Source organism: Lontra canadensis, unplaced genomic scaffold (genome assembly GCF_010015895.1).
Source record: "Lontra canadensis isolate GAN:19392208 unplaced genomic scaffold, GSC_riverotter_1.0 scaffold64, whole genome shotgun sequence".
Classification (NCBI taxonomy): domain Eukaryota; kingdom Metazoa; phylum Chordata; class Mammalia; order Carnivora; family Mustelidae; genus Lontra; species Lontra canadensis.
In genome coordinates, this window is record NW_022631058.1 from 10,971,648 (window position 1) to 10,995,034 (window position 23,387).

The 23,387-nt window shown below is 48.5% G+C and overlaps 1 protein-coding gene across 2 annotated transcripts in view; it reads left to right on the forward strand.

Annotated features, from left to right (window-relative positions):
• DGLUCY (D-glutamate cyclase) overlaps positions 1 to 23,387 on the forward strand; it is a 71,559-nt gene that overhangs the window by 41,877 nt on the left and 6,295 nt on the right. For both annotated transcript variants that reach the window (XM_032878637.1, XM_032878638.1), the window contains 6 exons: positions 23 to 145; positions 3,903 to 4,106; positions 8,018 to 8,278; positions 12,655 to 12,754; positions 16,156 to 16,304; positions 18,991 to 19,110. In XM_032878637.1, coding sequence (XP_032734528.1) covers positions 23 to 145; positions 3,903 to 4,106; positions 8,018 to 8,278; positions 12,655 to 12,754; positions 16,156 to 16,304; positions 18,991 to 19,110 — 957 coding nt within the window. The remainder of the gene's footprint in view (positions 1 to 22; positions 146 to 3,902; positions 4,107 to 8,017; positions 8,279 to 12,654; positions 12,755 to 16,155; positions 16,305 to 18,990; positions 19,111 to 23,387) is intronic.

The window sequence follows — 23,387 nt, forward strand, 5'->3', positions numbered from 1 at the left end:
ATTTTCTTTTTTCCATTTGCAGAATGGCTGGGAATCAAAGATCTTTCCAAACCTGACTATGGGGATCCTGTGGTGTGTCAGCCAGGGGACGTCCCAGTGTTCTGGCCTTCTCAGATGACCAGTCTTGAAGCCGTCAGCAGCTGCAGTATGTCGGGGCTTGAAGGGGGCTATGACTATGACCCAGGATGGAAACGGCTGGGTCTCCAGCTCTTGGAAGCACAGGGCTGCAGTGTAGTGGCTTAGGAAACTGAGTCACAAAACAAAACATAAAACATACAGCTCTCCCAGGGTTGGGTCTCACCAGCAGCTTGTACGTTTTGGTGAGATATATTTCCACCTGCAGAAAGATCAATGTTTAGCTTGACTTTCTGAGACATTCTGAAGGTTTGTAGGGCTTTGAAAAGAAGAGTGAAGGCAAACAGCGGCACTAAACATCCTATTTCACGTGGTATTTGCAGAGTGCAAGGTCCCCCCTTCCCCACAATTCCATTTCCTGAGGTTTGTTACCTGCAATCAGCTGAGTCAAGAAGCAGATGACCGTCCTTCTGATGAATCGGAGGGTCATAGCGGCTTCAGATTACGACACATGCCTACTGCACTCCCCTCTCTTCCTCGAGTCGTGTGGTTATGTTTTCATCTCACGTTGTCACAAGAAGAAGGGTGAGGACAGTACAGTAAGGTATTTTTAGAAAGGGAGACCACATTCACAACACTTTTATTATAGTATGTTTTCTAATTGTTCTATTTATTATTAGTTATTATTGCTGTTAATCTCTTACTGGGCCTAATGTACAAATTAAAATTCATCCTAGGGATGTACAGATAGGAATAAAACATAATCTATACAGGGTTCAGTGCTATGCACTGTTTCTTGTCCACCAGGGGTCTTGGAACGTATCTTTATAAGGTGGTGGGGACTTCTGCATTTTAAGGCAGTACTGTCCATTTGTTTTTTTCAAAGACATAGGGTGATATTACAACAAAGACACACACGAGGGCGCCCTAACTAGCTCGCTGTAAGGTAGGGAAGTGCTAGAAACGTTAAGAGTAACTATGGCAGCGCATTTCGTAGACACCAGAAAATTCTAGCCAGGTCAGCCACACTTGCACGACAAATCACAGAATTTAATGTTACTTTATTATTATTATTTTTTAAAGCATTCATATAAGTTTAGCTATCAGAATGGCCTCACGATAAAGGAAGATTACTTCTAATATGGCAGTGAGGCATAAATGCAAGATGCATGGAATTCTATTTGTTTGTTTATTTTTTTAAAAGACTATTTGACAGAGAGAGAGAGAGCGCGCGCACACAAGCAGAGCGGGGAGGGGTAGAGGGAGAGGGAGAAGCAGACTCCCCACTGAGCAGGGAGCCTGAGGCGGGACTCGATCCTAGAACCCTGGGATCATGACCTGAGCTGAAGGCAGACACTTAACTGACTGAGCCACCCAGGCCCCCCTACTCCTTTGTTTATTTAACATTAAATGTATTGGACACCTGCTATGTGTCAGGCAAGGACCCAGATCTTGGGAACACGGTGTTACACCAAACAAGATGCCGTTCTCAGGGAGTTTGTGGTCATTTCCGAGTGTGCGTGTGCTCATGTGTGTTCACACACCCACACATGGTGGTAAATATGGTCCAGCAAGATGGCGTCACACATCTTCTGCACCAGCCGTGGGGGATGGGCTGCAGAAGAGGGCTCACTGCCTGGGCATCCCGGCGAACTGCAGGCATTAGCTCTGGCTTAAAATAGCATACTGCTTTGTAACTGAGGCCAAATGACATCATAGGCTTAGGGACAACTCTGAATAGTTTTATAAAAATCGTGCTGGGACCCTGGGTGACTCAGTCGGTTGGGCATCCAACTCTTGATTTGTTCTCAGGTCATAATCTCAGGGTTGTGAGATCAGGCTCTGAGCTCAGTAGGGAGTCTGCTTCTCTCTCTCTCTCTCTCCCCCTCTCCCTCTGCTTCTCCCCCCACTAGTGCTCTCTCTCTCCCTAAAAATAAATAAATCTTCTTAAAAAAATCTTGTTCAAACCTCTATATAATATTTAAACTTCTATTATTTTTTTCTAAGATTTTTATTTGTTTATTTGACCAACAGAGATCACAAGTAGGCAGAGAGGCAGGCAGAAGGAGAAGAGGAAGCAGGCTCCCCACTGAGCAGAGAGCCCGACGTGGGGCTCGATCCCTGGATCCTGGGATCATGACCAGAGCTGAAGGCAGAGGCTTTAACCCACTGAGCCACCCAGGTGCCCCTAAACTTCTATTATTTAAACTTCTATTAGTGGGGGGCCAGGCTGTCTCAGTTGGTGAAGCGTCTGCCTTCGGCTCAGGTAATGATCTCAGCGTCCTGGGATCAGGCTCCCTGCTCAGCGGAGAGTCTGTTTCTGTTTCTCCCTCTCCCTCTCCCCTTGCTCATGCTCTCTGTCTCTCTCTCTCTCTCTCAAATAAATAAATAAAATCTTATTTATTTATTTAAGATTTTGTTTATTTGACAGAGAGAGAGATCACAAGTAGAGAGAGAGAGAGGAGGAAGTAGGCTCCCTGCCTAGCAGAGAGCCCGATGCGGGACTCGATCCCAGAGACCCTGAGATCATGACCCAAGCCGAAGGCAGAGGCTTAACCCACTGAGCCACCCAGGCAGCCCCAATAAAATCTTTTTTAAAATAAGAAATAAAGAAAATAAACTTCTCTTGGTGATAGATCAGGTGCTACATTACAGACCTCTCAGCTGATGAGGCAAAAGCCTGTGTCACACTTGAAGCTGACTAACCTGGTGTGCGCCTGGCATTAGAATGACCAGTTTTAGGTGCTGTCCAAAACACAGAAAAACAGTGATCGCATTCATCAAAATCCTTAATTCTTGCCTCTCTAAAAATTAAGTTAGAATGCTTCGTGCAATTATCAGTAGATTTTCCTTCTGAAGTGTTCACCTGGCTTTCTGTTGAATTTGAAAAAAAAAAAATGTTACTGTTTTCGGTGACATTCATGGCATTGTTACTTACTCAATTCCCACCAGTTCACACGGAGTCCCTTTTCTGTGCAAGGTACTATGTGGTGTTCTGAGATCAGTAAACAACGGTCCTCATTTTGGGGAGCACACAGCTGCGTGGAGTTAACGTACCCAAGGATAATAACAACACTGAAGAAAGCAGGTGGTGTAAATTAAGTATCGTAAATATGAAGCCCCTAATGGGCCAGGCAAAAGGACATGGAGACACAGTAACGCGAACCTTCATTTACCGAGGGCTGGCTCTGAACCACGTTGCGAAAAACACTTCTATGTGCGTTTTCCAGTTTAGCTCTGACAACAAACACCTGAAGCATTATCATTATTTTATAGTTGAGGAAACAGGCTTAGAGAGAATCAAGTCTCATCTCTCTGTTTGGCACACGAAAACCATGTTCTTAATACCGACACTCGAGTGTTTCACATTGCCCGGAATTGAGTACGGGAGAGTTTTTTAAAGAATGAAATTAGCAAGCAAGGTAAAAGTGCTGTGGGAAAAGCAGATGCTACGTTCAGAGAGAGCGCTTTATTAGCAAAGTCCAGAAAGGTGTCTTCATGCATCTGAAAGCGTTCAGGAAGTACTTTCTGACACCCCTGGGATTCAGCTGATGGAAATTCCTAGAGCCCTTTCTGGAGCTGTGGTGGTACCTCCCTCATTCCCCACACTCAGCTCATCTTCACTTTGCTCAACACTGGAAGCACCTGTTTAAGTGGGGCTTGATTTAGTCATCAGCTGGTTTTTCTGATTTGGTGCAACAAGCCGTGTGAGGAACGTTGTTGACAGCATTGACGCCTGGTACCATCTTGCCCATCAACTGTGAGCTAGAGAATGGGCTGAATTTGATGACGTGGGCAGGCTCAGTCCCTCCTCTTGTGTGTTTTAGAGACCCCGCTGGCTTTCACCAGTTCACCGGGTTGCACCATCATGACCAACCTGAAGGATACAGAAGCTCCAGCCGGTTGTCTTACCCCTGAGGGAATTCCAGAGGTCCATCGCATTTCCCAAGATCCTTTGCACTACAGCGTGGCATCGGCTTCAGCTGTTCAGAAGATTAGAGAGCTAGAGGCTATAATTGCCATAGACCCAGGTAAGAAACAAAGTGTTCTCACCTTAATGACCTGGAGAAATTCATCACTGGCATAAGGGTCAGTGAAAAAGGCCACATGCAAACCCCCTGCTGAATTTTTTTTAAAAGAGAAGAATATATTCCTCTTTATTTAGCTAACACTATCAAAGAGAAGAGATTGATATTTTATCAAGAAAGCAGGCATAGCCTTAATGTCATGTGATGACTACAACATTTTTCATTAAATTATGAAGATTAAGACTTCATCCAATGAGAGTTAAGTTTCCACCTGTAAGGTCATTCTAAAGCACGAACCTCAAAAACCAATGTTATAACAAGGCTTCAAGGTATTTAGAATCCAAACTCTTTAAAAAGTTCCTTGGGAATAATTAAGGTATTTTCTTGAGTCCTCTTTTCCCTCTGCCTCCACCTTCATTCATAAGGGTCAGCTGCCTAAACTCTCTTTGCCTCTACTGTGCATTCCCACGGTGTGATTTTGCTAAATGCTTAGAGCGCATATGAATCCCCAAAAGAAGTAAATGGACCAAAATCCGGATGTTGATGATCTCTGGGCAGTTCAATTGTGAGTAATTTTGGGGTTTTTATTTATGTTTTTCCCCCAAATTTTCAACACGAAACATAAGAGGGAGTTTGGAAGGCGAGCTTATTAGCTGGGCACATTGCCATCGCAATTACATTGGGACTGGGATGGTAAGAAAAAAGGGCATAATATGGTTCTTAAGTCATCAACTGCCACCGTTTAAATGAAGTCATCCTTGTGTCTCCAATCTCCTTTCGCACCATTGCCCTGAGGTTGGATGTGGAATACATTTTTTTATGCTGGGCAGCAGAGGTTGGGGCAGGGGGCTGGATCCCCACTCTCCCAGGAATGCTGGTGGGGCAGGACCCTGCAGTGAACAGCTTCACAAGACTTTGCAATCAATATTGTGCATTGCATCTCAGACAAAGGACAGCGCTTCTGTGACTTGCGCCCCGCTGGCTTCTAGAGATGGAATCCACTAGGGGTCTTCTAGTTGCAGTTAGGAGGAAGTTGGCCACCAGCAAGTTGACCACCCCATGGTCATGGAAGAGCCGCATGTCTTATCCAAGCCGGCCAGCAGAGGGCGCTGGTGGGCACAGAAACGATCCGTTTGCTGGCAAAGGCTCCAGAGAGAATGAAAGTGCAGCCTTCCCTGCCCCTCTCTGCCTCAGTTTCTCATCAGTATAAGAGGAGAAATAACACCTAGACCTCCTTTTGGGGGGTGTGATAGGAAATAAGAATGACAGCTATCATCTACTGAGATTTACCATGGGCCAGGCATGTCCTAAAAGCTTTAGGAAGTTTCATCTTCAATTCTTCCGCGGACCCTATGAGGCCACTATGACTAACTGCCTTTAAGAGACGAGGAGACGGAGGCATACAGGGTCAAGAAACTTGCCCAAGTCCACAGACCTGGTACATGGTGGGAGCAGACGTTGAATCCGCGCCCACTGACTCCAAGGTCCACGACCAATAAGTACTAGAGAAATTGGAATCTGGGTTTGCCTGGTATTATCACCGGGCCAGTCCCTGTGGGACGCAGAGCGGGGTGGTCAGCCCGGAGAGCTGGAGCCTCCTGGCCAGAGTCCCAGCACCCAGACAGAGCTGATGACAGTGACAGTGGGACAGAGAACAGCACCTGGGCGGAGCCACAGTGCCACCAAGCTGGGTGTATTTTTGTGTGAACAAAGATCATGGCCAGAACTGAACAATTCTGAACGGCCTTAAAAATGTCTGCTCTCTCCCTTCCCTGCACACCCAAAGGTCTGCAGTAGCAAAACTTCCTTCAGAACTACAAAGTCTAGCTTTTGGATGTTTTATTTGTCTGTTAGGTTGTTCATTCATTCATTCATTTGGCAGAGAGTCTGGTTTCTTTTGAATATAAACCCCCAGTAAATTCGGGATCTATGCTTACTCCCCCCGTCCCGATTCCTCTTTTGGGACACACGCACCCATAGGGATGGAAGCTCATGGCTGGGTGTACAGAGCCTCTTACATAGCTGAGCTCCTGGGTGGATATATTTTTCTAAATTTTTGCAATCCTTTCTCCCTCATGAACATTCTTACCCAGGCTAACAGCCCTTCCATCCAGCACAAGGGTTGTGGGGGAAGAAGAATTATTAACTCTGCCATTAGCTCAGATGAAAAAGTAAGTGGGAAGTAAATTTACAGCAGACCTGGGGCATCCCAGCTGAATTAAAATGACCCAGGAGGTCATCCACAAAACGCCCCCTTGGGGGCTTATGCAGACGGGGTCTAGGTTTGCAGCATGAGGGAGGAAAGGGCAGATTTACGACGGCTCAGAAATGCCAATACCGTAGATTACAGAGCATCGTCCAGCCTCAAGAACAAGAGATGCTTTGGGTCCTGCTGTAGTTAATAAGCACAAAATAAGATTAATAGCTTTATACTGAGCATTGCTCACTGGGCTTAATAACAGAGCTGCTTCAGTCATTTTTGAGAGGATGTTGGCTTGCATTTGAGGTGCCTGAGAACAAGAAGGAACGCAGAGTTCATAGTGATGATGTCGGCCCTCATGCTAAAACCATCACAAGTGATAAAATCATTGTCCTAAATTTGACAAAGTTCTCTCTCTCCTCCTCCTCTCTCTTTTGAGGCTTATCCCATCCTATGAAATAGGTTACATTCTGATTTTTTTCTTGTACGGTGTTATACTTCTCCCCTTCCACTGACAGCCATTCACGTTGGTTGTAGAAATATCAGAAAATATATGAACGTAAAGAGGCTGTGAAAATAAGCAGAATCCCCTCACAATTCACTCACAGTTCCATATTTGCCCCTAAAGTCTTTTTCTTCAGTCCTAAGTCTGTAAGGCTGAAAAAAGAATATATATTTCCTTTTTTAATATATTGTGAACATCCTCCCATGTCATTAATCTTCTACAACATCCTTTTTAATGTTTGCATAGAATTCCATTTTGCAAGCATCCCACCATTTTTATTAACATCCATCATTTGACACCATAGTCAAGGCTGCAATGACCACGTGTGTGGACCTCCCTGTGATCAATTTATCAGGATAAATTCCTGGATGTGAATGGCTGGAAAGTACGAATCTGAGTGGAACATACAAATCTGAGTACTAATGACCCTCCAGACAGGGGCTCCTGTCTCCACTCCCACAGCAGGCATGCAGAGAGCCCTTTCCTGCAGCCTCCCTCCACCTGGAACCCCCACCCCCACCCCACCCGTGCTCCATGTAGGAAAATGGAGACCCAGAGCAATCCAGGGACGAGGTCAAGGTCACACAGCTACTTTGGGCTTGAATGTTAAGTTTCTAGATTCCAAGTCTGGAACTGTCTCTTTACAACAGGAACCCCAACTCTGTGTCCTTTCGTGTTCTCCTGACACCTCAAGGGGAAGCTGACACCCTCTAGCCACATCCTTCGGTCTACCTGTCAACTCAGCCACAGCCAGGGGGAAATTCTGAGTCACATCCTGCCGTCACCGGGCACAGATATGCTCTGAGGTGACCTGTGTATGGACAGGGCCACAATGATACGTAATGGGCCCTGGGGGGCTGTGCTGCCCAGCTGGGACCAGGTTAGCAGCCATTGGAGTACGTTAGAGCATCCCCTCAAATCCTCTCCAGAAACAAGAGTAAATTAAAAACCAAACTGCTCCTTACGTGTAAGTTTCCACTTAAAACACACGACGTTATTGTATGACTTTTAAAATGAAAATAACGAGCATCTGGGTGGCTCAGTCAGCTGGGTCACCGACTCTTGGTTTCAGCTCAGGTCGTGATCTCAGGGTCATGAGATCAAGCCCCGCGCTGGGCTCCCCACTTAGTGTGGAGTCTGCTTCTCTCTCTCTCCCTCTGCCCTTCCCCTTTCTCTAAAGTGAATAAATGAATCTTTAACAAATTTTAGGCCAGCGGGGGATCAGACACCTGCTTGGGAGAGATGAGCTGCTTCGAGCCTCCCTGTCTCTGTCCCATGCCCGCTCCGTACTCGTCACCACTGGCTTCCCCACACACTTCAACCACCAGCCCCCAGAAGAGACGGACGGGCCACCAGGAGCCGTGGCCCTCGCCGCCTTCCTTCAGGCCTTGGGGAAGGGGGTCTCCATGATCGTTGACCTGAGAGCCTTGAGTTTGTTCGAGAAGCTTATGGAAGAGGCTGTCGAGCAAGGTAAAGAGTGAGAGGAGGACAGTCCGTTTCCCCCAAATGGGCCTTTGGGGGCAGAGGATGTGGGAGGTAGGGGGGACCACTGTGTGTGCAATTCCTGCCAGGCACCCAGCTCAGGGCCATGCACCGGACAGGGGGCGTTTTCCTTCCTTTTTGAAACCTCTCTGGTATCAGCAGCATTAGCCCCATTTTACAGATGAAGACTCTGAGTCTCTGAGAGAGGCAGGCGAGTTCCTCGGGTGGGAATGGTGAGCTCGAGTTTGAACCTGGGTCCTCCAGGCTTTGGAGCCCCGGGTCCCACTGTGCACCTGCTCCCTTCCCTGTGTGACCTGCAGGGAACTCAGCAACCCAGGCCAGCCCAGCCCCCCCCAGGTAGGAGGAGTCAAGAACAGAGATGGTAGTGCCCCCCTCCGCGCCCCCGCTGGGCCAGGTGGGCAGCTGCCCAGGTTTCTGGAGCACACAGGTGCATGACTACAGAGGATGCTGGCGTGAGGCCGTGATGCTCTGGTCCCGGGTGAGGATCGGTCTGGGGTGCACTGTGAGAGGACGCTCTTCAGCTCTCCTCTTTCTACCAGGGTTGTTGGGGCATCAGTGGAGAGCCTGGTACTAACCTACTTCCCACTGTTCAGTGTCCAGAAAATGCGTTCTTTAGAAACACATTTTTCCATCTTAGCCTCTCAATGGGCTTTCAACCCCAGTAAGGCATGCCCTATAGCACCATGACATTGGAAGCTTCCCAAAGGCTGTATTTGAGCACACAGAAGCCATGTCACACAACAAATGTGTACAGAACACCTACTCTGTGCCAGGCACTGTCATGGAATGTTGAGAGCCATCGATGGCTAAGACTGACACCGTCCTGCCCTCATGGGCAAGCGCATCCCAGGGGAGTGTGGCGGGCGGCAAACCACATGGGGATAAAGGGAAGTGTGTGGTCTGTAAGCAGGTGTAATGCTGGGGGTGGGGGAGCAGACCAGGATAAGGGCAAGCGGACTGACAGCCCAGGTGGTAGGCTGCTGTTCTAAACAGGATGGTCAGGGAAGGCCTCGTGGGAAGGGTGATAGCAGAGCCAAGACTGATGAAGTTGCTGAAGGAAGAGGCCCTGGGCTGTGACCATGGCCAAAGCAGAAGCCAGGTAGTCTGGGAGTCCTGGTAGGTTTAAGAAAGAGCTACCGGCCAGCTGAGTGGCCTGGTACACATGAGGACAAGAGAAGCCAGAAGGGAGGACAGAAGGGTCATGGGGGCAGCCTGGAAGGGCCTCAAGGGACATGGGAGCAACTGGGCTTTTATTCCAGGTGGGAGGGGAGCCCTAGAAGGGCACCGAGCAGAGGAGGGCCACATTCTGGCTTCAGCTTTAAAGAATCGCCCAGGTCGTTGTAGGGACAAGGGTAGAAACTGCAGAGGTCCCTGCAAGGGGGAGATGGGGTGGCTTGGGGTGCCCGTCTCTTTGGTCGCCAGTAACTTCAGCCACCGCTGGAATGACCACATGGGGCACCACACGGACCTGACCAGACCCCATGGCAAGCTGGTGTTTTCAGGTTTTCTTCAAAGCTGTGCAAACCCACTTCGTCCACTAGTAAGGGGACTGATGCTTCTGGGAACCCCTCAACCGGGAGGGATCCCTGCCTCTTGTCTCTCAGAGACAGGCAGGTCCCCGTAGAACTGGGACCCCATTGCCTAGAGCAGTGACCTCGAATGTGCCCATTCCCTCCTGTCGGGTTTTCCTCCTTCCCACCCTCACTTTCTGCCCATCACCTGCCTCCTGGGATCATCTTCCAAATAAACCGCCTGCACCCAAGACTTTGGGTCAGACTCTGGTTTCAGAGAACCCCAAACAGACGAATGGTGTGGGTGGAGGTCTCGAGAAGTAGACAGCTCTGTCTCTATTTTGAACGTAGGGTCATGATTCTGGGTGGATTGGATGCAGGGGTGAGATGGGAGAAGAGGAGGCCTCCACAGTTCAGGGAGGGTGATGGAGAGGGTGCAGCGGCAGGGGACCCACATCAGTGGAGACATCAAGTAGACAGATCTACAAGTCAAGTTCAGGAGAGCCGTCTGGGCTGGAAAGATAAATTGGAGACCAGTTGGCATGTTGATGGCATATTGATGGCCTTTTAAGTCCAGACACGGAGTGAGATCACCCAGAGAAAAAGAGACAGAGAGAAGGTCCCAGGATTATACCCTGGGACGCTCCACATTGAAAGGTCAAGGAGGAGAGAGGGAGCCAGCCAGGGAGGTTGGGAAGGAACTGCACGGAGGACCAAGGGAAACTGAAGGACGGTATGGTGAACAAGGAGGAAGCACGGGCCATAGCGCTGCTGCCAGCCACTGCCAGCAGGCTCAGCAGCCTCCCCCATCTGACAAGTGGCTTGGATATTTTTAGCTGTCCACTTTCCCAGAAGCAAGTCTGCCCTCGCAGCTCACGGCTGGCCCGGCTCAGAGGCTCCTGCTGCCCGGGAGCTCAGAACTGGGGCTCACCCATGGGGTGGTTTCGAAGGCGGCATCTGCTCTATTAGGTTTTGCAGAACCTTTGTGACATGTGGACGAAGAAAGGGAAAGAGATTTGGCCTTTTAACGAAAATTAGTTCAGTTCCCCTTATAACCAGAGGCTGCACATGTTTAAAGAACAAAAAGCTTAGTCATTTCTTCCCTACCTTGGGCCTCAATGGACTAAATGGATAAATGGATTCTTTGCAGCTCAGGTGCGGGTTTCCATCTTGCCGATGTTCCTTTGCAGAGGCTCTTTCTGTGTGTGCCCCCTGAGGGGTATGTTATGTTCCCTGCCCTGTTTGGCTCCCCGGTGCCCCTTCTGACCAGTATCCTGTATCCATGATCCGATGTCAGGAAGGAAGAACACACCAGCCTTAACCTAGCACCTACTACATGCCAGACCCCCAGCTCACACCATCGCATCCACAGCAATCCTGGCTCAGGGGACACATGACTAACCCCATTTTGCAGAGGAGGAAACCCCAGCTAAGGGAGTCTCTGTGGCTTGTCCAAGGTCACACAGCTGGGAATTTTATTTGGCGGTGGTCAGTCCCCTTGCCAGGTCACCAGGCTGCTCCTCCAGCACAGAAAGGGGCGGGGTCTTTCATATTGTGACCACGCCCCCAGCCCAGCCCCAGTCCCTTGTCCCTTGTAGAATGTGCTCGGTGAGTATCCCCGATGGACTGACTGTTCTCTCGTTGACTTTCCCCCTTCAATAGCGGGTGGGTCTGGGGAGGGAGGATGGAGGGAGTCACACGGGGGGCCCCTTAGGGTCTCTGATAATGATTCTGTCTCCTCCACCCACTGGGGAGGCAGTGGCAGCTCCCAAAGGGCTAGGGGCAGCCCTATTGTGAAGCCGGGGTGGGAAGCAGCATTTATAACATGAGCCCATGGTTTTAACTTAGACGGGGTGCTTGTTGGGCTGTGGGCTACAGAGCGGGGCGACGGGGGGCGGGTGGGGGGTGGGAGGGTCCTGTAGAACCAGGGGAACCGTAAGGGCTGGGTCCGTCCCTGTCACAGGCCCACTGTTAACCATCTGCGTGGAGACCTCATCCTGGGCTTGGGAATGCACAAGCCTTCTACCCCCAACTGCTAGGAAGTGGATTCCTTCATAAGAACCAAGTCACTCTTATTTTAATCTGGGGTCTGTGTGTGCTTCCTGCGTATTCTATGTTAATATGTATTGTTAGTGTAATTAGGGGAGGTGCTGTTTCTGAGAGTCAAATTCACTGTGGCAATCACTCCGATACCAGTAGCCAATCCCACACCAGCCTCTGGGACTCTCCACTGTTGTTTGGGAACTTCTCTGAAGGTGAGCAGGGGGGGGAGCAGGTGAGAACTTGGAGTGTTCTGGGGTTGGGACACTGACCTCTGTTCTTGGCTTCACCCAACTTATGCAGTACCTCTGAGCCTCTGTTTTCCTCTTCTGTAAAATGGGCTTACTAATGGTTCTTATCACAGAGAATTGTTGTGACGATTAAGTGAGAGCATGCATGCCCCGTGCTTAGCGGAGGGCCAGCTCCCCGCCACCATGGGCACCATGTTCCCTGGCACTCACGACGGCAGTGAGCCAGAATAGGCCTCCATTCACGGGGGTCTCGTGACCCCGTGAACAGGCAGCATATTTGCTTGCCCCCAAGAGTGGTGAAATAGCCCAATTCCACGCCACTCAGGGTCACACAATCCGCCAACACTAGGGTTTACTCAGGACTAAAAGTAAGCAAATATTCTTGTGCTGAGGTCTCGGGTTTCCTAACAAAGTATTTGACAGGTAGGTGCAGCTCCGTAAGGATAGTGATATTTTCCAAAGAAGCTTTTGAAAAGCCACCATGAATTCCCAAAATGCAGCACCAGGGCTGACGTGTCCGTCCTTCGCCTTTATTTTCAAGGTGTTCTGAAGACAGCAGTCCCCTTGCTAACTTTCCAAGGTGAATCAGTGGGAGCTGCTCAAACATTTCTCTGCAAAGATGGGGACCCCAAGTCACCGAGGTACGTGTGTCCCATCCCAGTGTAAACCGGCGATGGTTGTCACTTTCATGACTCCAGGAAGAACAGAGCCATGAGCCTGGGGGGTCTAATGGGGCAGGCTTCTGAGTTTCAGGGTGTCCTGGGGGCTTCTCACGGCATCTCTGGGCATAGCAGCTCCCTGAGAGATGGCACGTCCATAGATGGAGAAGAGAGGAAAATTACAAGAACCAAAACCTAGCATGGGTCAAACAGGGTCATGACCCCTTAGAGAACAGGGAGTCATTTTGGTGGGGTCACCGGCACGTTTGCAAGGAGAATGAGAAGCAGACATACCATCGTCCGTCCTGTGTGGTAAGCGTAAGTACGCTGTCGTGACATTTTGTGCAAGTGGGTGTGTTTTTTACTGTGTGTTGTGATCAGATATTTTGAAAAATACATCTTTATTGTATGTAGGGTGTATTTCAGATCTTATCTTTTTAATAGTGTTTTTTAAACTTTTTTCACAACGGTGATACCTTTTGCACTGTAAACTGGTATGCACACGCGTGTACACACACATGCACACACATATGCACAACTAAAACAAAGATTCAGAAAACAGTATTTACCCTTGCTATGTGCAATATATTCTGACGTTTTCTACCCCAGTCTGTTCTAGTCTATTCTACAGTGTTCTGTTTTACTTTTCTGGAAAGGTCAACACAGCCTGATAAATTTATTTCACAACCCACTAATAAGTGTCCTGTTAGAGCTTAAAAACACTGCTTCCATAGGCCTGGCGGGCATGCTGTTCTGCAGCTCACAGCAGAATTGATGATCATAACAAGGACCACGAGTCACCCAAGACAAAATTCAATTGTGGCTCCCATATGCTATTTAAAACTGCAAAAACATGTGTGGTTCCTATTAGAGATGTTTCTATTCTCCAGATGGTTGACATGTAAACAGAGCTCCGGATCTTCAGGGAGAAGCTAGAAAATTCTCTTGGGTGGGATCCCCAATGCCTGTTAACGCAGGTGCTGCTCTGTTCGCTGAGCGGAGGGGGGCCAGACAGATCAGATTATTGTGGCGAGAGAGGCATGTGCTGTCTTTGGAGAATATGTGTTAACTCTTCTCAGGCAGCCAGCTTCTCAGGAGTGCATTACTTCCTACTGTAGCTAAATGGTTCCTGCTGGCCTGAAAAAAAAAAAAAATCAATTTGCCCATAAGGTATATAACTGACATTCTCCTGGGGTGGGGGGGAGGTCCAGAAGTGGTATTCTCCCTGATGGACAGAGAACATACTGATCTTAGTCGGAGGTCCTGTTCCAAACAGCCTTTTCATCACCGTGGATATAGGTGTAGGGGAAATTCAAGGTCACGGCTCCTTCCTCCTGTTGACTCTGCTTCTCGGTGGTTGCTTTTTTTCAGCCCCGGGCATGTCGTCTCAGGATTACATTCTAAAACCTTCTCAGTGGCCTGATCCCAGGCATCTATGATGTCACCACATTCTACACAACCAGGGGCATAGAGTTTAGATTTTTTTTTTTTATTAAGGTAAAATATACATAACATTAATGTTAACCATTTTAAGCGCGCAGTTCAGTGACATCAAGGTTGACTTGCACCTGTGTGCAGACATTCCCCCCGTCCATCTCCAGAACGTTTTCATCTTCCCAAATGGGAATGCTGTACCCGTTAAACAGCGACTGTCCATTCCCCCAGGACCCCAGCCCCTACCTTCTGTCTCTATGAATCGACTGCTGTCGTCCTTCATAAGAGTGAGACCATCCGGTATTTGTCCTTTGGTGATGGGCTTATTTCAGTTTGCGAATTATCCTCAAGATTCTTCCACGTTGCAGCTGGATTTTCCTTCCTTTGTAAGGCTGGATAATACTCCCTTGTATGTGCATGCCGCAGTCTGCCTCTCTGTCCCCCTGTTTGTCCCTGTCACCTAGTGTGAATAATGCTGCTGTGAACAAGGGGGTCCCAGCATCTCTTTGAGACCCTGCTTTCAGTACTTTGGGGTGAGCACCCAGACGTGCAATCCCTGGACCCTGTGGTGATTCTATTTCACATTTTTTTGAGGAACAGCCACACGGTTTTCCACAGCAAAGATTTTAAAGAATTCCATCATGGGGCGCCTGGGTGGCTCAATCAGTCAAGCACCTGACTCTTCATTTCAGCTCAGGTCACAATCTCAGGTTCGTGAGATCGAGCTCAGCTTCGGACTCCATGCCCAGCGGGATGCCTGCTTGAAACTGTCTCTCTCTCCCTCACCCTCTGACCCTCCCTCACCCCTGCTCGCTCTCTCTCTCTAAAATAAGTTAATCAACCTTACAAAAAATAAAGAACTCCATCGTGGGGGATTTAGAGAGCCATAAAGGTGCAATTTTCACAAGTTGGTTTATCAAGACAAGATTCCTCCTGATAATGATAACAGCCACAAAGACCACCATTTACCACACACTGAGTAGGTACGGGCCTGTCCACAAAGTACCTCGCGTGCGTTTTCTCCATTATATTGTTGAAGCCTCTTTGAAACCCCGTGAAGTCGATGATGCAGTGTCCTACAGTGAGGCCCAGGGAGGTTCCTTTCACCACTGTATGAGACTGCCCCTACGGTCAGGTCATTGGATGTAGCGAATGTGGGTCAGAGAGGCTAAGCACTTGGCCAAGGCCAGGAGTGTGAGAGTCTGGACAGGAGCCTACACCATCTGATTCCGCACCCCACAAGCCTACTGTCACTGTCTATGCCGCCTATCTAATCTCGGTCTTGCATTAGATTCATTTGTCTTCCATTTCAACTCTTTAAGTCTGTCTGTGTACATAAACGGAACAAGATCCTGGGAGAAGGCAGTGGTGCGCCAAGAGCAGGCAACGCTCAGACCTCTGGGTGCTGGCGCCCACCGGCTGGTGGAGATCGGGCCAGGACACTGGCAGCATCCAGCATGTGACCCTGACTGTCAGCCTTCCTAGTTTCACAGCCTCTGACTCTAATGAACTGTTAAAGATTCTGATGATATTTTCATTTTTTTAAAGATTTTATTTGTGTATTTGAGAGAGAGCACGTGTGCACGCATGCACATGTGCGGTGGGGAGGGGCGGAGGTAGAGAGAGAATCTCAAACAGACTGAGCAGAGCGTGGAGCCCAACGCGGGGCTCGATCTCACAACCCTGAGATCAGACCTCAGTCAAAATCAAGAGCCGGATGCTCAACAAACTGAGTCACCCGGGTGCCCCAAGATTCTGATGATATTTTTCTAAATAATCTGATAGAGAAGCCCCCAGTACAAGCCCTGGCAGTTAGACCTAAAGGCTCAGCCAAATTCTGTAGGAGTGAAGGAATCGGAGAAAAAATGCAAGGGTCCTTCACACAAACACAGGACCCAGCCAGGCAGCCACTCTCCCCATAAGGCCCCCATGTCCTTGCTTCCTGGCAGGTTTGACCATCTGGTGGCAATAGAGCGTGCAGGAAGGGCTGCCGATGGCAATTACTACAACGCCAGGAAGATGAACATCAAGCACTTGGTTGACCCCATTGATGACCTTTTCCTGGCAACACGGAAGATTCCTGGAATCTCATCCACCGGTAAGTGGGGAGCACTGAGAATTCAGCAAGAATGTGTCAGCGCTAACTGCCTTTTCACTGACTATAGAGCACTACAGAATGACAGGGAGGAGTTCTATGGGGACCACAGCTTTCTGCCCCAGCATTGTTTATTATGGCCAGTCTAGATGATAAAGACACCATCACTTAGAAATCCAACATTCCCACAAGCAAGAAAGGGAGATGACACTTAATCGAGCGTGTCTACTGGCCCAGCTCTAAAATATTAAAACTAATAATCAAATAATAACAATAATAAAATCGACACAGGGTGTATACTGTCAGTCATACAGGACACAGGTACCACGTATACTGTTTCATCTTCTGAGTGCACTCATTTTTAATATGACTTAAATAGGTGATTAGTGCAATATTTTGACTGCTAATGATATAGTAACGTGACCATTTGTGTTTGTACAGAACTGCATGGTCTTCAAAGAGGTTTCACATCCATATGTCATCGAAGCTTCTTTAAAACCCTGGAAGGTAGATAAGGCAGGCAGAGTGTTCAAAAATGAGGCCCAGGGAGGTTCCTCGAGGTCACCTAGCCCATTAGTGATGCGGGTAGAATTTAGGAGTCCAGACTCCCAGAATCCCTTCCGACAGGTTTTTCATGGAATCCTGTTGCCTTAATGAATTTCTGAAAGGCTTGACACAACTCCCAGAACAGCGTTCCTCCCCTGGGGGTGGGTATAGACCCTCGGGTAATGAAGGCAAGTTTCTCGTTCTGTGTTTAATTGTTCTCTTTGTTCAGACACTGCAGAGTGGTTCCCGGACTCATTAGTCACCTTTGGCTTTTGAGGTTTTGATGAGACAATGAAAGTCTTCCTGGTTGAGTAGAAAATTTCTGCAAAGCGCCTGGTCTTTCCCAGAAGAGGCCTTGGGTGTGGTACCCACAGCACACTTGGCTTCAGCTTCCTGCCTCTCTGGGCTGGACAGGCCAAGGACTTGAGGGCTGGAGGAAGGAATGCCCAGAGTGGAGAAGGAAGGGGTTTCCCAGTCAAAGGGGAGATTAGGATCCGAAGGTGCTGTTCTTCCCCTGCCAAATGGACCCCCAATCTTTGCTGATCCTCCCAAGGCTGCCCCTAAGACTGCAGAGGAAGCAAGTAGAGCTGTTTGTGCCTTCAAACTGCTCCCTCTGTGGACCTCTGGAGCCTTCTCTTATCCTCAGGAGCCCAGCCTTCTCCTGTGGTCCCCACGGTCCCCTGCCCTGTAGGACCATCCCTGTCTTTTCTCTCCTCTGTTCCATCGACAACCCATTCCTCAGTTTCCACAGGCCGCTGGCTTGTCATGGACATAACACTGACCTGCCACTTTGCACCCAGCTCCTGCCCCTCTCAGAGACCCCAGGAGTGCTTTCAAGTGAAGAAAACAAGGCCCGGGCAGGACTGACCTGGGGAGCAAACAAGACAAAATTCATAAAGTATGAAAAGACCAGAGGCAGACGTAGACAAACACCAGTGCTAGCTTTGTCATGGTTTCCCTTCATTCTGTCACTGCCATGGGCCTAGAAAAGGATGTGTGTCAGTCTGTCTTAGTCTGATGAAAAGAGAAGTCCTCAGGGTGTGGACCTGAGGCACCAGGCCATTGAGACCGTCTGATTCTTTCGGCTGTGTCCAGGTCTCTGGTGCTCGAGGTGGGGAGCTCTCATCCCCGTCCATACCTCACGATGAATGTGGCCTCAGGTGGATTTCTTGCAGGCGTTTCAGGCCTCCATAGAAATCCACACAGAAACTGCCATGCAACCATGCCTCAGGCCAGCGCCTGGGGGAGCTGTTACCTTGAGGCAGCGACAACTGTCTCCCTGCTGACCTCTGACCCACGGAATCCTCCAGAAACAGCAGGACACAGGACCAATGGAGGTCTTCTAGCACCACCCGAGACGGCGGCAGGCTGTGGGGTTGGTTAGATAATTTTCACCGTGTGCCTGTGAGGTGGGAACCCTGGTTTTTATTTCTAGCCAACGCCCCTATCTTCAACACCATTCCCCAAAGAGTTAAATAATTTCGAACACTGATTTATTCTAGCATGTTTGTTCTAGCATTTATTGTGCGAATTAACAAACCCTCGGATGCCTCTTCCGCCTTTAGATGGGGTCTCTTTCACCTGCCAACCAACTCCCCCTGTGGTACATAGTCCTGATTCAGCTACTTCCCAGGGCACCGGGCACCCCTCTAACGTAGACGAAGATGAACTGACACCCTGTATTTCATCCTCTTTCACCAGAAACCTTTAAAGTAAATGGCAGAATTGACCTTAACCATCTCTACCTGTTCGCTGCCACACAGATGGGGCTCACGACCTTGTAGCCCATCCCTGAGCAGGAGCCACTCAAAAGTTGAGGAAAGCCACACCTGCTTCTCCCATGGGCCTAGTAGCACCAGCATAGGGGTCCCTATCTGTGACTAGAGAGCGTGACTCAGTAGGGGACATGGCTGCACGCTGGTGAGTTCCAAACTTCAACTCACTTTTAACTAAAGAGGCCTCTAGAAGACCTGAAGGAGAAGTACATCTTCCGGTTGTCTGAAAATAGACCCCGAGCCCATTCTTTTCCCGTTCCTGAGGCAACACAACACATGCGAAGGGGCTCCCCTGCCCCCAAACCGTCCCCCCGCCCCAGTTCTGTCGGATCCTGTACATGGACTGACTTGGTTCTTCTTCCGTTTAGGGGTTGGTGATGGGGGCAATGAGCTTGGGATGGGCAAAGTCAAGGAGGCTGTGAAGAGACACATACGAAATGGGGATGTGATCGCCTGTGACGTGGAGGCTGACTTTGCCATCATCACTGGTGAGTGCTCAGATGGTGGGCCAGTCAGGCCCGGCTCCCCAGGAGGAGGGACCTGGAGGCCTGGAGCCTGTCCAGCCAGAAGCTTCCCTCCCCTGTGAGTGGAGTCTCCAGGGTGCCAGGTCAAGATGGGGACCTGGTTCTCAGCCTTAGGCCTCTCATTCAGTCATCCAACAAACATTGGTCCTGGAGTTAGTGTGGCAAGTGTCGGGCTCCACAGGGCTCTTGCTCTAGTGGGGGCAGATGGACAAGGAGCCCTAAGAAAGAAATACACCAGCTCGTGCTAAGCAGTATGAGGAGCTACAGGGAGATAAAAGACAGGGCCAGCAGGCCACTTTAGATCGGTGGTCAGGGAAGATCTCTCTGAAGAGGAGTCATCCATGCTTTCCTCTGTGCCTCCTGCATGGTGGAAAGGAGGTGAACAATCTGGTAAATCTTCGGAGGGGGCAAAATTCTTCCCACCTCTCTTCAGACTTACCTCTGCCCTAGGCTGCCCTGTCCCTCTCTTTCCCATCAGGACCAACCTTGCCCATGTCCAGGTCCGAAAGGAACCCATCTCTCCTCCCTTGACTGCACCACAAGTGTCAGGACTTTTGACAGATACCCAAGAAAGGCTCTCCTATTTCATCCTCAAAACAGCCTGGAGAGGAGTAGAAATCTCTGAGGGAATTAGTACCAGGGTAGGAAAACCTGCAACTGATGGATGGCTGGAGGTTCAGTGTGGACAGGTCTAAGAGTTCAAAACTCCACGGGGCCCTGGTCACAAGCAGTCCCCACACTTTTGTGACTTTTGCCCCATTAGTTCTACCTGGTCCACACCATGGATGTCAGAGAAAAATCCCCTTGTGCTTCTGGGGGTAGAGGGAAGAAGCCGTTTTGAAATACATCAGAGCTCTCCATTCTTTTTTTTTTTTTTTAAGATTTTATTTATTTATTTGAGAGAGAGAGAGAGAGCGAGCAGGTGTGCACAACAGGGGAGAAGGACGAGGGAGAAGCAGACTCCCCACTGAGCAGGGAGCCCCATGCAGGGCTTGATTGCAGGACCCTGAGATCATGACCTGAGCCAAAGGCAGACGTTCAACCCACTGAGCCACCCAGGCGCCCCCAGAGCACTCCATTCTTAACAAGGCCTGCCCTCAGGAAAAACCGTTTTACCTGAGCCTAGCCGGCTGGGGTTTTATCAGATCCCAACCTACCTGGGGGGAAGGGAAACACCCAAAAGTAGTCAACATGCAACAACAGATGGTCATATAAGCAGAGACATGGAAATTCTGAGAAAAATGAAAAAAAAAAAGCCAGAAATCAAAAACACTGCAACAGAAATGATGAATGCTCTGGATGGGCCCACTGGCAGGCTGGACACAGCTGAGAAAAATCACCTCTGACCTTGAACATACGACAAGAGGAACTTCTAAAACTAGAAAGCGAAGAGAAAAAGACTGGATGAAATAGAATAGAATATCCAAGCATTGTGGAACTATTACAAACATCCATGTAATGGGAATATCAGAAAGAGAAGAAAGACAGAAAGGAAGAGAAGCAATATTTAAAACAATAATGAGGGGTACCTGGGTGGCTCAGTGGGTTGAGCCTCTGCCTTCAGCTCAGGTCACCATCTCAGGGTCCTGGGATCCAGCCCCCCATCAGGCTCTCTGCTCAGCAGGGAGCCTGCTTCCCCCTCCTCTCTGCCTGCCTCTCTGTCTACTTGTGATTTCTCTCCCTGTCAAGTAAATAAATAAAATCTTAAAAAAAAATAAATAAATAAAACAATAATGACTGAGATTCCCCCCCCCCCCAGATTAATGTCAGACACCAAACCATAGATCCAGGAAGCTCAGAGATCACCAGCAGGATAAACGAGGAGCTCAGGTAGGAATTATATCCAACTTCTCCTCAGAAACCACACAGGCCATAGAGTAGCATGACATATTTCAAGCGTTGACAGAAAAAAACCCACTAACCTAGAATTCCGTGCCTGTGAAATTATCCTTCAAAAGTGAAAGAGAAAGAAAGAATTTCTCAAACAGGGCATTGTTTCTAGTAGATCTGCCTTGCAAGAAACGTAAAAAGAAATTTTCAGGGAGAAGGAAAACTGCATAGGTCAGAAACTCAGATCTACACCAAGAAGAGCATTGGAGAATACATAAGTGAAGGCAAAATAATTTTAATTTTTCTTGTTCTGAAATTGGTCTAACAGATAACACCTTATTCAAAATAATAATAGGAATGACTCATTCAATTACGTTCCTGTATGTAAGTGAAGTGATTGACAGCAATCATTCAAGCAATGGGAAGGAAGAATGAGGAGTGTTTGCCCTAACTGTGAAATGGTTGTTTGAAAGTGAGCTTGGATTTGTTGTAAAGGTATATTGCAAACTCTAGGGCAACCACTAAAAATAATTTTTTTAAAAAAAGAGGTATTATGGATATGCTAAGAAAGGAGAGAAAATAGAATCCTATAACATGTTCATTTAAAACCACAACAGGCAGAAAATGGGTGGAAGACAAAAATAGGGGTAAAAAAAAAAAGAGCTAGAACAACAAACAGAAAATAGTAACCAATGTGGAAGATATTAATCCAGCCGTATCACTGAACACCTTACATGTCAGTGGTCTAACTACCCCAATTAAAAGGCAGAGATTGTCAGAGCAGATCAGAAAATAAGACTCAACTATAATTGTAAGAAACCCACTTTAACTATAAAAACACACATAGATTAAAACTGGATGGAGGGAGGAAAATCTACCAGGCGAACAATAACCAAAAGAAAGCATTAGTCCCTATATTAATCTCAGACAGAGAAGACTTCAGAGCAGGGAAAGTTATCAGTAAGGCAGTCCATGATATAAAGGGGTCATAGTCCAAGAAGATATAACAATTTGTTTGTTTGTTTGTTTTGGTTTTGAAGACATAACAATTCTTTTTTTCAAGTTTTATTTAAGTAATCTTTACACCCAGTGTTGGGATTTGAACCCACAACCCCAAGGTCGAGTCACATGCTTTTCTGATGGAGCCAGCCAGGTGCCCCAAAGACACAACAATTTCTTTTAAAGTTTTTATTTATTCATTTATTATTAGAGAGAGTGTGTGTGTGAGTGTGAGCTAGGGGAGGGGCAGAAGGGGAAGGAGAGAATCCCAAGCAGACTCCTCAGGGTTCAATCCCATGACCCCGAGACCACCACCTGAGCGGAAACCAAGAGTTGGACACCCGACCCGCTGAGCCACCCAGGCACCCCAAGACATAAAATTCTTCATGCGTATGCTCCTAACACAGAGTGTCAAATATGTGAGGCAAAAGCTGATATAAACACGAAGAGAAATGGGTGATTCTACTCTAAAATCTACAGAGACTTTATTAGCCTTCTGTCAGAAAGGGACAGATCCAGCAGGCAGAAAATGAGTAAGGGCATAGTTGAAATCGACAACACCATCTAACTAGCTGGAAATAATTGAGGGCCGCCTGGGTGGCTCAGTGGGTTAAACATCTGACTCTTGATTTCAGCTCAGGTCATGATCTCAGGGTCGTGAGATCAAGCCCCATGTCGGGCTCCACACTAAGCGCGAAGCCTGCTTGAGATTGTTTCCCTCTCCTGCTGCCCCTCCCCCCACCAGCCCCTCCCCTGCCTCGTTCTGATGTATGTCTTCTATTTATGTGCCACACGCCTTTGTACTCACTGCATATTGGGACTTTTCCCTACCTCCAGGGCCCCTACTCTCCACCCTTCCTCTGATAAATCCTGCCCAGCCTACAAGCTCCGGTATGAAATGACCCCTCTTCTGTGAACTTTTCCCAGACCAGGCGGGACAAGTGGTCCCTCCTGAGTGCTCCCATCACCCTCCGTGAGCACCTCCCTAGATGTGCGTCGGCTGCATGCACAGGCCCTCTCTCCCCGGGTCTGGAGCTCCTCTTTCTTTCTTAGCTCTGACGCCCAGAGTCTAGCAGGTCCTTCATCAATCCTTCTTCAGTTGAAGGGAGAACTCCGGCTAGGTGTCAGAGAAGAGCCCGGGAGGTTGTCCCCGCGCTGGGGAATAGGCGCCTTGGGGCTGGCTCACAGAAAAGGAAGGCAGGTAGAAGCTAACCTAGGAACCCTCTTTGAGTACAGTCAGCCAGCCCCTCCAAGGACCGGCTTCTGCACAGCATGACGGACACAGGTCCGCCATGCAGGAGAGTTTCTTTTCTTTTCCTTTTTTTTTTTTTTTTAAAGATTTTATTTATTTATTTGAAAGACAGAGATCACAAGTAGGCAGAGAGACAGGCAGAGAGAGAGGAGGAAGCAGG